This window comes from Triturus cristatus, chromosome 9, assembly GCF_964204655.1.
Source record: "Triturus cristatus chromosome 9, aTriCri1.1, whole genome shotgun sequence".
Lineage (NCBI taxonomy): Eukaryota > Metazoa > Chordata > Amphibia > Caudata > Salamandridae > Triturus > Triturus cristatus.
In genome coordinates this window covers 242,395,952-242,410,490 of record NC_140592.1, presented here as the reverse complement: position 1 = coordinate 242,410,490, position 14,539 = coordinate 242,395,952, and the positions used below count along the sequence as shown (strand labels likewise).

The following is a 14,539-nucleotide window of genomic DNA, read 5'->3' as shown; positions in this document are numbered from 1 at the left end:
CAACTGACTGACAGATACAGACATTCACACAACCAGTAACACACCCATACATTCACTGAGACACCTAATCACTCACTTATACAGTCGGTCACACACCCTCGGAATCATCCATACAGGCACCCCCTGATTCACCAATACACCTTGGTATGTATGTATATATATATATATATATATATATATATATATATATTTAACACTCAAACTTTTTAAAAACAGTCAGTCACTGGATGATGTCATGAGTGATGTCCTTTGAGAGGTGGTAGTGATGCTACTGACCATGTCATGAGTGATATAATATGTGAGGTCATAAGCAGTGCATTGCAGGGGCACGAGTTCTAGCTAGCTCACTAACTAGAACAGCTGAATTTCTCTGGTTTTGTATGAGTGAGTTCAGCCTAGCTATAAAGTCCCTGTAACATACACATATATATATATAGACACCCACCTGCCTACACACTCGTGTGTGTGTGTGTGTGTGTGTGTATGTATGTGTATATATATATGTATATATATATATATATATTCACTGAAAACACCCTAGGTTTCAGGCACGTTATAGTTAGGAATTAGCATTTAAAAAACCTTAGATATTCACTGAAAAAACCATAGGTTTCAGGAGCGTTCTAGTTAGCTGGACTTTTCACTCGTACAAAACCATTGAAATTCCCCTGTACAAAACTATTGAAATTCCCCCGTTATAGTTAGTTCAGCTAACTATAACTCGCGCGCCCGCAATGCACTGCTGATGACGTCACATATTACATCACTCATGACATGGTCAGTGACATCACTGATGACATGACTAATGACATCACTGATGAAATCTCAAATGACATCACTGATGACATCACTGATGACATCATCCAGTGAATGTGTGTTTTTCTGAAAATTACATATGTTTTATATATGTATATCTCAAGGTCGATGGAAGAATAAATGGGTATACAAGTGTCTAAATGGATGATTTGTTTTTGAAAAATTGATTGTATAACTGACTAAGTGTATCTTAGTGAATACATGGCTTAGTGAGTAATGTTTAAATATATAAATATCTGTATCAGTCTCTCACTTTGTGTATAAGTGGCTGCATGGGTTGGTGAGTAGCTACATGAGTGTCTATATAGGTTATTAGTTGTTTTTTTGAGTATCAGTATGAGTGTCTGTGTGTCTGTATGGTTCGGTGGGGGTATTACGTAGTGCATAGGTGCATGAATGAGTGACTCACTGTTTGTATGTGTTGAAGACAGCATGTGTGCAGGACTGTATGGGTTAATGAGTGTGTGCATGGGTGTGTTAGTGAATGACTGTCTTAGTAGTGTCTTTATGAGCAACTACATATGTTTTAAACTAGTATATGTGACTATTGGTGTATATAAGTGAGTATATGTGAGAGTGAAAGATTGGAAGAGTTCCTGTATGAATAAGTATGTGTTTCTATAAGTGATTGTTTAAAAGACTAAGTATGTGTAAGTTTCTGTAGAAGTGAGTGTGGTGGTGTGTGTATAACTGTCTATGCAAGTAAATGGATGTTTGATTCTTTATTAGCATGAGTGACTATGTGTGTGAGTAACTATGGATGAGTGGCATTGTGTAACAGGATGTATAGGTGTATGAGTACATATGATGAGTGAATACGTGTATGAGTGACTGTATAGGACTGTTGGTGAATGAGTGGATGTCTATGTGGATCTTAGAATCACTGAATAGGTTGTTGTAACTGGTATTGGTATGTCCATTGTTTTGAAAATTTTAGTTTCTATTTTTGAATGTGTGTATCAAAGGTTATATTAGGGGGAGAGGAGGTCTGCCACTCTATCACAAGGATGATGTCATCAGTGATGTCATTTGAGATGTCATGAGTGATGTCACTGACCATGTCATGAGTGATGTAATATGTGACGTCATCAGCAGTGCATTGCGGGCGCACAAGTTATAGTTAGCTGAACTAACTATAACGGGGGAATTTCAATGGTTTTGTACGAGTGAAAAGTCCAGCTAACTATAACGCTCCTGAAACCTATGGTTTTTTTAAGTGAATTTCTAAGGTTTTTTAAATGCTAATTTCTAACTATGCCTACAGAGATAGGACATGCGAAGAAAGGAGAAAAAACGCACAGAAAGAAAAAAAGAAATGCAGAAAGAAGCAACAGAAGTCCTCAAAGACGAAGAAAAGTGCAGGAAGAAGGATAACGTGCAGAAAGAACAAACAAAAGAGCAGAAAGAAGCCTTGTTGCAAAATCATCCTGTACCCTCAACTTTTTCAGACGGATACTGGTGGTAACTGAGTCTGACTAATCAGTCCTAGAGCCAGTGCTATGTTAAAAGACACTCAGAATACACTGAAAACACCTACATACACTAAGGAACACTATGCGTTGGGGTCCCCCTGTGATTAGCATGACCTCCTCTGTAAGCCCCTAGTATATAATAGGGCAGGGTATTAAAACTACCTCTTAAAACGCGCCACAGGGCGTGTTTGCACACGTCACCTCAGGCCCCGTCCCCTCACTTCCCCACTGTGTAAACACGCCCTGTGGCCGTTTTAAGTTGGGAGATTAAGTCCCCTTGAATCCTGATTGTCCAACTAGACCACTAGGTACCTCCAGTAAGCGCCACAGAGCTGCGTTGCAGAGAGATGTAAAAAGGGGCACGGCCTAGACCACCTCTCTGCAACGCAGCGCAGTGGCGCTTACTGGAAGCACCTGGTGGGCTAGTTGACCCCCAGGGTCACTCAGGATTGAAGGGGAATTATTTCCCCAACTTAAAATGTGCCACAGGGCGTGTTTGCACACGTTAACTCAAGCCCTGTCCCCTCCCTTCACCACTGTGTAAACACGCCCTGTGGCCGTTTTAAGTTGGGAGATTAAGTCCCCTTGAATCCTGAGGGTCCCTAGGGGCAAACTAGCCCACTAGGTACCTCCAGTAAGTGCCACAGAGCTGCGTTGCATAGAGGTGTAAAAAGGGGCGTGGCCTCAGAACACCTGTCTGCAACGCAGCTCCCTGGCGCATACTGGAGATACCTGTTGGGCTAGTTGGCCCTCAGGGACCCTCAGTATTGAAGGGGAATTAATTTCCCAACTTACAACTGGCCAGGGGGCGCATTTGCAGAGTGCTGCAAGGAGGGGGCGCGATGCCGGTCTTTTATTTATTTTATTTTTTTAAGAAGGAGGGCTGTGTGGCCCCCCCTTCTTTTTCTAATTTATTGGCCCTGGGGACCCCATCCCCCAGGGCCTGCACCCTAATTTTTTTTGTCGGAAAAAATATATTTGGAAGGGTGCCGCGCGGCCCCCCCTCCCAAGGCCTTAATCGGCCCCGGGGACCCCAACCCCCGGGTCATGGCCTTTTGTTTTTTTTATTCTTTAGGAGGGGGGCTGCGTTGCCCCCCTCCTCAGGCCACTTATGGCCCCAGGGACTCCATCCCCCGGGGCCGGCCTTTGTTTTGTATTTTTTTTTAAAAATATATATTTATAGAAACACCTAGGACATGCTGGACAAACCGTGACGATTTGCGTGATATTCATTAAAAGGCGACTATGCATACAATGAATCCATGTGGAATTTATTTACACACGCTAGTGATGCTCTGACGTGTCTGACGCCCTACCGTGCCTAATCCCGGCGCCCCCTGCCGGTGGGTATTCTCCCAAGTAGACACCCTTGTCGTTTATTTATACAAACATGGGTAGCTATTGACGGGCACATTTAATACACACGCATACCAAGCCATTCAAAGGGGATTCGACAAAAATTCAACCAAACTATGCAAGAAACCCCCCTCACGGTTAATAAACACACATCCACCGCAGGATGTGTAATACCTTTTATTTTACTCTCTGGAAAGGAGACAAACCTCACTTGAGAGTCACAGCGTGCTCCTGGCTGAGCCCAATGCTGTGTTACACCCACCAGTGCCCGCCGAGTTACACACACCTCTGTGTTGTATTCCACCAGCTAGTGCGTATGCTATGACACACTCTAGCCCATGTGCACTGTAACACCACCCCGTGAATATGTCATGCCACACTTGCCTTTGCACGGGCTATATTGCCCCATCTAATGTGCCTTCCTCGATGCCTATGTTATAGCGCACAGCGCTATGCCATACATATTACAATCTGGGATCCATATCTTTGTCACAGTGCATATGCAACGTTACACTCCTCAGCACATATTTTATATTACAACTTTAGAGACTAGTTAGGTTACACAACACTGCCCTGTGCATATTGCACTCCAAGGCGGATATCACATAGCATGCGCTAGTGCCTGTGCTATCTCGCGCTCTCCAATGAATCTGTCATTGCGCACAATGTATTGCATATTATATTTCACGCCCCGGTTCATCTTATATCACACTTTTTGGTGCATAGTTTATACCATATACTATATCTAGTTTTCATTTTCAATCGTGCTCTCAGGACTATGTTCTATATAACACTGCGTCCACCTACCCTTTTCACAGGCATTACATTTTGCGATGGGGGTGGAGGGTCAGGGGGTGTTTTAGCCAAGTGAGCCCGGAGTCACAGTCACAAACGTCCTCTTCTTCCTGAATAAAAGTGAGATTATGCTGCATACTTGTTCATATTTTAAGTAGTTCGCACAGACACACATTTTAAAAACAAAGTTCCTAATACCCACCTTCTCTGAACAGTTAGCTTGCTGCCCCATCCACCTCCTCCCTATCCTCTGTTGTCTGAATCCATGGACTAGCCTCCTCCCTCCTGCCATGCATGGTCTGATGTGCTGCCACTGCCCTCCATTTAGCATGATGTACCAGTCCACTCCTCCTGCCCTCCATTGCTCAATTCTATGGCCCATCATTGACCTCCTGCTTAGTTTAGCCTCTATGCTTAGCTTGCTGCCCCTATTCTCCTTCCCCCTGCCCTCTGATGTCTTTGTGCACGCCCCTGCTCCATCCTTTTTGCCCACCATGTTCCATGGACCTGCCACTCCTATCTACTCTGAGTGTTCTGTTGAGCTGCCACTCCCCTCCCACCTGCCTAGCATTGTCAGATGACTGTAACCTGTCCCTGCCACCCTGCCTGTCCACATGCCATGCCCCTATCCCCTTCCTCCTGTCCTCCAGGGTCCATTTTACTGCCACACCCTTCTGCCCTCCCTGGTCTGTTGTGCTGCAACTGCTCCTCCTGCCTGCCCCACGCAGTCTGTTGTGAGGCCCCTTCCCCTGAACTCTCTTGTCTGTGCCCAGGTCCTGTCCCTCCCTTCTATCCTCCATGGTCCTTTGTGCATGCCCCTGCACCCTCCTTCTTGCCCATCAAAGCCATTGTGCTCCCACTAACCCTCCCGCTTGCCATGCATGGTCTTCTGTGCTGCCATGGCCCCTCCCACCTTCCCTGTGTGGTCAGCTACCTGCCCCTGACCCCCTCCCAACTTCCCTCCATGGTCTGTGTGTATGCCATCATAGTCTCACTGTTGCTTTCCATGGTGTGTCTTGTTTCTAGTGCCCATCCTGCCTGACCTCCATGGTCATCTTGCTGCTCCTCCCCTGACCCCTTGCCCCCAGCCCTCTGTTTCCATGTGCAGACCCCTATTCCCTCCCTCCTGCCTTGTCTGTTCCATTGTAATGCCCCTGATCCGTCCCTCCTGCCCTTTATGGTCTGTTATGCTGCAGCTTTCTCTCCTGTATGTCCATTATGGTCAGCTAGCTACCATTGCCTCTTTCCCCTCTGTTCTCTGTTGTCCATGTGCATGGTCCTGTCCCCTTCCTATTGCTTTCTATGGATTGTTGTGCTGTACTCCCGTCCCGCATGCCCTGTGTGGTGTATTGTGCTGCTGCAAACCCTGATGCCTGCCCTGTAGGGTCAGTTTGGTGCACCTCTCCATGTCCCTCCTGTGCTCTGTTATCCGAGTCTATGTCCCTACCCCAATTCCTCCTGGCTGTGGAGGAGTGTGGCTCAATGGTTAGAGCGGCAGACCCTGAAGCAGAGTTCTGGCCAGGGACCAGGGTTCGATTCCCGCCTCGGCGGGGCTCGGGCTCAATTTCCTCGGACCTGTCTATTCTCGCCTCGGTGCCTATTCTAATCATGGGCCCCACGCTGCAACTCTGGGCAATAGCTTGCTTAGCCTCCACACCGGCCCCAACAGCGCTAAGGATGCCTGGCTTCACCCTGGGGGTGCCCAGGAGTGGACACTTCACAGGGAAAGCCAGGAGGGGTTCCACAGCGGTATGAGTATCAGCGCCAGGAAACCGCAAAGGCAACACCGCAAGGTGTCCGTCTGGTGACAATGCGCTTTATAAGTACCTTGACATTTACATTTACCATGATCCAATATACCATACTTGTGAACATTTTGACCTTGGTAAGAGGGAGATTTTGAAAAAAAACTGGGGTATTGATTCTCCCCTTTGAGTTACATTGATAAAGAGGAGATTGTAGACAAGAGACAGATCAAATAAAGCCCATTTGAGCTTATAAAACATTGGAAGTTTCCTGGCTGAAACGGGTCTGTTGGCATGTATGGTTGTACTACCACTGCCTCTTCCTTCTGCCCACAATGGTCTATTATATTGCCACAGCCTTTCTTGCCAGTCCTGTATTGTTGGTTTGTCGCCCCTGCCCCCCTTTCCGCTGCCCTCCATAGTCTGTTGTGCTGCCACTGCCCTTCCCGCCTGCCCAGTGTGGTCAAATTGTTGCCTCTGCACTCTTCTACCTGCCTTCAATTTTTAGAGTCCGTGTCCCTGGCCTCTGCCTCTCAACAGTATCCCAATGAACATCTAGATTGTTAACATTCTATATTTATTACAAAAGTGTGGAACGCCTGACGTCATCTTGATGTAATCAAAACTGTAATACCTTGAGCATTTCCTTTAGAAATTACATATATGAGAGGGTCTTATTTGCATCAAAATTATGGTTAGTGCTCTAAAAAACTAAAATGAGGACATATTTTCTGAGTTTTCAAATAGCGACAAAGAACTTTTACATTATTTGTAATCTTTGTTTTTTTATCCAGTTGACCACTTGATTAAATGTTGCACTTAGGGGAGAGGATGTGGTGTTACTTCCAGAGCTGCAGACTTTGCAACTGGGGAACCAGGTTGGAGTTTCTGCTTCAGCTTAACATTCTGTGATTCTGGTCAAATCACTTAATCTCCCCATGTCTACAACCAAAATGAATTTGATCTTGTGTGATGTAACCAATGCTCATGTAAAGCACTCCAATACCTGACAAGTCAGCACTATATAAAACTGCAAATACACAAAAAATACGTGTTTTGCACACTTCTGTTATTGGGCTACATCTGGGCTACATCTGGGTGATATTTGTGCTGCATTTGGGCTCTTTTGTCTCTGGTGGCCATCTTGGGAGATTTATTTGTTATGAAGTTTCCTTATTTCCTCATTTACTGCAGTCTCCTCAGTAGGAAATGCTTTCAGTTTTTACTTTGGTTCCATCAAGAAGGCATTTAGATTTGTCACACATTTGCCATAAATTCTGAATGTTAGCACTCTAGTTGCTCGTTAGATCACTGTAGTAAAGCTACTGCTCACCAGGGAAGTCTGCTGCTGGTATTCAAAGTGCATGTTTCAGTCTGCCTGTCAGAATTTTTTAATGAAATAGAAGAGGATTTGAGAAGTCAAGTAATTTTTCTTTCTGCAGCACTAATCCTAATTTCTATGGCAAAATGAACCCCCTCATTTTGTTCCTTTGTAAATTAAATGCTTTGAGTGTTACCACTTTATTCCAATCAAGATGGCTTCAGGTGTGCCACACTTTTGTCATAAGTAAGACTGTTAGTGCTCTAGTTGTTCGTTAGAACACTCTGGGACGTTCTGTCATTGGGCTATACTTGGGCTACATCTGGGTGATATTTGGGCTCTTTTGTCTCTGGTGGCCATTTTGGGAGACTTATTTGTTATGAAGTTTCCTAATTTCCTCATTTACTACAGTCTCCTCAGTAGGAAATACTTTAAATTTTTTACTTTGATTCCATCAAGAAGGCATTCAGATGTGTCACACATTTGCCATAAATTCAGAATGTTAGCACTCTAGTTGCTTATCAGATCACTGTAGTAAAGCTACTGCTCACCAGGGAAGTCTGCTGCTGGTATTGAAAGTGCATGTTTCAGTCTGCATGTCAGAATTTTTTAATGAAATAGAGGATTTGAGAAGTCACTCAAAATGTGCCCTAATTTTTCTTTCTGCAGCACTAATCATACTTTCTATGGCAAAATGAACTCCCTCATTTTGTTCCTTTGTAAATTAAATGCTTTGAGTGTTACCACTTTATTCCAATCAAGATGGCTTCAGGTGTGCAATACGTTTGTCATAAGTAGAACTGTTAGCGCTCTAGTTGTTCTTTCGAACACTCTGGGAAGCTGCAGTAGAACACAAAGGAATCGACTGACATTCTCTGCCCTTGTTGGATGTACATGTTTTACTGAGAATGTCAGACTTCATTCTCACATGACTGAGAAAGATAATGTGAATTTACAGAAAATATGCTCTCAGTTTAGCTTATAGATCACCTTCCAAACCTCTGTGGGAAAAGCATGAGAAAATAGTTTTCTCTCAAACATGATTCATGATATCACAGCAGAAGGCTTTTTCACATGGTAAAATCATCTTAGAACACACCACAATTCCTAAAATGAGTATGGTACCATCAACAAATGATGTATAATTTAACTAAAGTCTTAAAACCTTCTATTAACTGCAATGCTTTTTAATGAGGTGCTATCATGTATATTGGTCCCAAGATGGCTGCCAACACTTCTTGGATGAAGTACTGACAGCCAATCAGATCTCACGATGAGATGTGTGGTTAAGCTCCGCCCAGATATATCTATCTTTTTAACTCTAATTTTCTCAGGAACTACTGAAAGGATTTACACCATTTAAGCAAAAGGCACGAGTCTGAACTGAGGACTACCTCTTTGCCAAATTTGGTGTAATTCCATTCAGCAGTTCGGGCTGTAGCTGCGTCAACAGGTCCTATGGGAAAATGCATGGGGAAAACGCTTTTTGGGACCCCTCTTTTTTCTCGGCCCCCGCTTGATGAATCACCGTGAAATTTTCAGGATAGGAGCAGACCGGAGCTGGCCAAAAGTTTGGAAAATTTCGCGAGGATTTTTCCATCGGCGCCAACGTTATTCCAAATAGAATGTTGCGGATTTCCTATGGAAAATAGGTCCTAACTATAACTACCTACTGGCGACTGCCAGTCGGTAATATATAGTGTTTATAGTTACCTGAATTTGTTTTTACCATGCATATGCCTTTACCATGTATTCTTTACAACAAACATGTCAGTATTATTTTACAGGTAAGTATAAACCCTTTATATATATATATACATAAAACGGGTTTATACTTGCCTGTAAAATTAGTAAATTTTTCGTGGCAATGTCTTATGCGTGGTAAAAACTTTCATGATAAAGGCGTGCTTGGTAAAGACGCATATGTTGTAATGACCGCATTGTAAAGGCATGCGTGGTTCCATCAAACGTTCACCACATACAGTTACTTGGGTCTCTAGCACTGTCACCACAGCGGGAACATGAGATGTAATGTCTAAAAATGAGGACCATGCCATAAACAAATCTGATCATTAATGACCTCCCTAAAAAATCTCCACAGTGGAAACGAAGATTACACTGAAGTGCCAAAAAGCACTTTCAAAAGTGCTGATGTATTGGAAAGATGTTGTAGCATTGAAGAGCTCGAGGGCACAAAGGTTTAATTGTTTCTTCTGCCACGGAGGTGAACGCTGTTCTCTGATTGATGAGGAATGGCAGTGCTTTCAGATTGACCCTCACGCACCAGTGTTGGACACTGTTCTTGGGTGATGTCTGCTGCCTGGAAAAGCACAATACTGCTGTTTTTCTTTTTGTGTGGATTGATCTCCCCCCGCCCCCCCACCCCCGCCTTTGTTGAAAATTATAGTTGAATCATGAACTTTTGCACTTCTCAAGTCTGGAAACAAATCCATGTGCCCTATATTCCTTAACACCACCAAGTCTGGCACACTTCCTGTTCCTTGCCGGGTTTTTATTCACATTGCCATTTACCCTCTTGAAAAGACCAGCTGAAACGTAGCACTAGCTGAGCAAAAATATATGGAAAAGTTACACCTTGACCACACACATACGTGTGTGTGTGTGTGTGTGTGTGTATATACATGTGTGTGTATATATATATAATATACAGTACACCCAGGGGAGCTTTCGCCTGGAAGACCATTTGAAGGCTTGTATGATCAGAGCAGTGACTGCTTTAGTTTCTTGTCTAGAGACATGTACCCATAGATGGGTTCTGTCGGGCAGATACCAGGGCTGCGCTGCATGCATGCATTCCAAAAGTGCTTCATTTCTGTACAAAATATCCAGGGCAGATGCATAGTTTACGTAGAGCTCCAGAAGGTTTGTATGGTCTATGCTGATCTTGGGTCTTCTCCTGTTTACTTCCTGCTTTGGAAATATTGGACGTGTACATTCTGTTTTAGTCCTTTGCCACTTTAAATACGAACTTCTCTCTTGTCTCTACAGCTACTGTTCAGTTTGTTCTCGTATTTTCCAGGAGTGTGGTAGGAGTTGTATCGAAGTCAGGGGTCAGGTGACTAGAGACTAAGGAGAAAAGCGCATGCATTTTTTGTCTTTTTACACACGTTCCAGGGTTGTCCACTCACTTGGCAGCGTTGTATTGGAACGTAAAATCAGCTCTGGAGAATTACTACATTAAGCTGTGTATGAGATGTGAATGAGCGATAATTTAAACTATGTCTAGAGGGGCTTTGGCGCCACCCAGGATAATATTTCTTTCACCTCATACTGTTGGCTGGTTTATGTATTCTTCTGCCTCCTATTGAGTACTTTAAATCTCAAAAGTATAGCGAAACATCACACATGAAATTATCTTCAATGCATTGCATACAGAAAACAATTTTTTGTTTTTTCTTGCAGCAGTTTATTTAAAATGTGGCTAAGCCATTCATGTGGCAAAACCTTCTAAATGTGTTTGTTAGAAGGCCCAGAGGTTCTAGAGGGAATTAAGAAGAGAAACCGATCAAATATTTAAATGCATGCACATTGTCTACAGTGTTACATCTCCTGTGTTCTTTACCATAATACCAGCCTGTCTCCAGGTGTGCTTGTTTAAAAAAAAAACCTGCACCACCAACAGACACCACCTGGCAAAGATTAGGACAAAATCTGAAAAAATGTGTAATATTAAGTGAAACCTTGATATCGCTCCAGTAGATTATTCTATAGTTCGGTCTTCCTTTTCTAAAGATCTGGTCAATGCTTTTGACCGCTTTTCGTTTTTTTGTTATTTATTTGCTAAAAGTTGTGCTTTGCTGTTCATCACAAAGTGAACTGTATTTTCTTTATAATGAAGGTGGTGCTTTTTTCACAGGGACAATCTAATGACTGACATCTATGGTGCAAATCTGTATAACCGATACCTTGAAGAGAAGAACTCCAGGAAAGGCACCCAGGCGCGCATCCAGGCTGCATCTGGCACAAGGGCCTCCACCGTGTCTCAAGATGTGGAATCCAGCAATGGCTGGGAAGGTGAACTCTCCTCTTCCACTGCCACCAGCTGTCGGTCGGTTCTAGTGTGTACTGGAATCTACAATCCCCACACAGAGGTGCCAATCGATACTAGGGAGTGCATCACCGAGACCGTGTTTCATGGACATCGAGATTTCAGGTTTGATCCTGGATTGGTGGAACCTGACCACATTGTGCAAGATGTTGATGCTGCTGTGGAGTTGATATTCCAGCTGGAGAACTTTGCACAGAAAGACAACAGGACTTCTTAGGAATTGAAAAGCTGGGCACCTATAGCTTCTTTTAGATCTATTTAATTGAATTTGAACCTTACCCAAATAGGTTCTACCCTTTTAATCCCTTTGTTTTTAACAGCACTTTACTGCCAAGTAACCCTTTTTATTTTTAAGGAAAATTATTTAAACAATCCCTAGAATATATTCAATGTTATTATTCTTTTATAACTGGTAGTTCCTTTTAACTGTATCATTAGGATGTCCTTAAGTAACCAAAGTTACCACTGTCTTAATGTCCACTCATTATGATTTTGTAGCGGGTAAGTGGAAGCGTTTTCTGTTGGAAGACCAGTGCTTTCTTTTAAATGTTTGCGTTTTTCTTGGGTTCTGATCTGTTTTATTTTTTTACTAACCTACATGACCTCTTGATATGGTGTGTGTGTGTGTGTGTGTGTGTGTGTGTGTGTGTTTTAGTGGTTTTTGGTTGATGATAAAGTACACATTAGGAAACGCATACATTTCAAAAGCAGAACTCAACCAGAACCACAGTTTTGTGTTCGATACTAAACTGCAGGGGGTATTGGTATTTTTCCAACCAAAATAAATGGGTTTATCACGCTTACTTTAGACAGTTGTCAAAGATTAGGTATGCTTGCATATTTAAGGCCTTTCCTATGTGAACTACATTACTGGATGTCAGGAGTATGTGGTACAATTTGTCAAGGTAGGAAATAACATCTTTTTAACTCCAAAACCAATGTCTTCCCTTCCATCTCAAAAATCAACCTATCAAAAGCACCAGAATCTGTGTCTGAGCGCACCGTCAGAATTTATTTCAATGCAAGAGCATGGGATTACAGAGCAAAATGGGAAATTGACTAACATTTTATTGAATCTATGTGAGAAGAGATTTCCAAAAGAGTTTAGAAACCTGCTGCACAAAGACACCTGCCATCCTGCAAAGAACCGCCTTTCAGTGTTGCAGTTACTTATCTGTGTACTCTTTTCAGCTGCTTTCTTGGTAGTCTTTAACCCCTTCAGTGCCCGCCCCTTTCCCCGCCCTGTGCCGGCCGTTGCATTAGCGGGCGGGGTCTATGACGAGCTGGACTTGTCATGGGCACAGCGCAACCGCGGCCCATGACGAGTCCAGCTCGTCATGGGCACTGAAGGGGTTAAACTCTTGACATTTTCCTCTTATGTTCAATGTTTACAATTTTTTAATGTTGAGCTGCCAAGAATCCACATGTAATTTTTGCTTCACAGTGTTTGTTTTTTTACAAGCATTTAGATCATAAGGCTTATCTTGTTCAAGTAACTCGCATGCTTCACATAGACTGAATGGGTCAATCAACTGAACAGGCGAATTTGTGATTAGATCAACTGATAATTCAAAAATGGACACTTGCCTAAACTGTGTTTCTTTGCATTAGACAGAAAGCAACTCATTCCATTATGACAGATCTAAGCTTGAACATATCAAGCCCAAAATGGTGTTGTCAGCTAAGGTGAAGCACAGTCCTGTAGGAGGAAGGTCCATGTCTTGGGCTTTATGCCTCCTAGCGCTGTTGAAAATAACATATTTATAATCTTGTAGAATTTTTTACACTGCCTAAATTGAATGGTCCTTTAGAAACTTTATCTCTAAAAGGGGAAATGCATAGGCAATGTGGCTGGGATTTGAACTTGGGATCCACAGACTGAGGACTCAGACCAGCCACCCAATCATGACCAGCTAAACTAGCGTACTGTATTGGTGAAGCTTGTTATAGGACCAATTTTGATGGCAGCTAGATTGTGGTGTGTTAAAGGATCTATTATACATATGTACTGAAAGTACAATTCCGATGCGGACTGGGATTTTACTTCTTCGGTATTCATAAATCCTTATTGGATGTCACAAAATGTCCAGTGGGCTTCCAGATAAGGGACCATAACTATAAATCATCAATTTACTGTCTCAAAGTGTATGGCACTGAAGTGGAGTTCTTTCTGTCAGCGCTAGTGTCCTTGTTCACACAGTCTTCCTAGCCTTTTTTTCACCTGGGGCTTTGGGGATAGACCTGGTGAGAACACATGATCTCCTGCTTATTAATCTATTCGCTGTTGCAATCATGGGACATAGGGGAGTCTCACTCACCAGTGAAATTCTGTGCCACTGAAAATGAAGTGCGACAAGTGGTAATGTAGCTTAAGTCAGAAGCTTCCTCCAACCACAAATAAGTTAAAAGCATTGCCTTGTGCTACCTTATGTCGAGGTGGCGTTCCATGGATGGATCATGGGCATTCCCATGCATCCACCCCTGGATTTTGACATAAACCTAGATTTACTAAAGTCTGTAAACCTTGGTGTGCAGCAAAATGGTATGCCTATCTGAGGCTGGCGTAACTAGGAGACCCATACAAAGAGGAATAAGCCTCTAAGAGTAGTTTTGGTGCAGGAAGGCCTGCCTTCCTGCACAAAAACTATCCTGCCCACAACGCAGGCACCCATGTGCCAAGATGCAAAGGTCTCTGTTTGGTACTAGGTTGCTACTAGTGTGCCAGCAGAAGGAGAGAGCAGACGTGTGCCAGACCTTTGTAAATATTGTGCATTTTTGCTCTCTCCCTTTCGAGTAACGCAGTGCAACAAGTTCCTGTTCTGCATTGCGTGAAACTTCAGTAAATCCAGGCCTATTAACGTAGAAGAAAGGTTTTTGGATACTTTGGGGCGTATTTACAAGTCCCTATTGCTACCACAACAGCCATTTTCATGACGTTGTGATGGTGATAGATGGCGATAGCGGC

General features: G+C 43.2%; 1 protein-coding gene across 1 annotated transcript in view; it reads left to right on the top strand.

The window, feature by feature from the left end:
* LOC146797681 (haloacid dehalogenase-like hydrolase domain-containing 5) overlaps positions 1 to 12,134 on the top strand; it is a 105,038-nt gene extending 92,904 nt beyond the window's left edge. Inside the window, exon 8 of the mRNA XM_085624846.1 lies at positions 11,383 to 12,134. Coding sequence (XP_085480972.1) covers positions 11,383 to 11,791 — 409 coding nt within the window. The 3' untranslated portion in view covers positions 11,792 to 12,134. The remainder of the gene's footprint in view (positions 1 to 11,382) is intronic.
* The last annotated feature ends 2,405 nt before the right edge of the window (positions 12,135 to 14,539 follow it).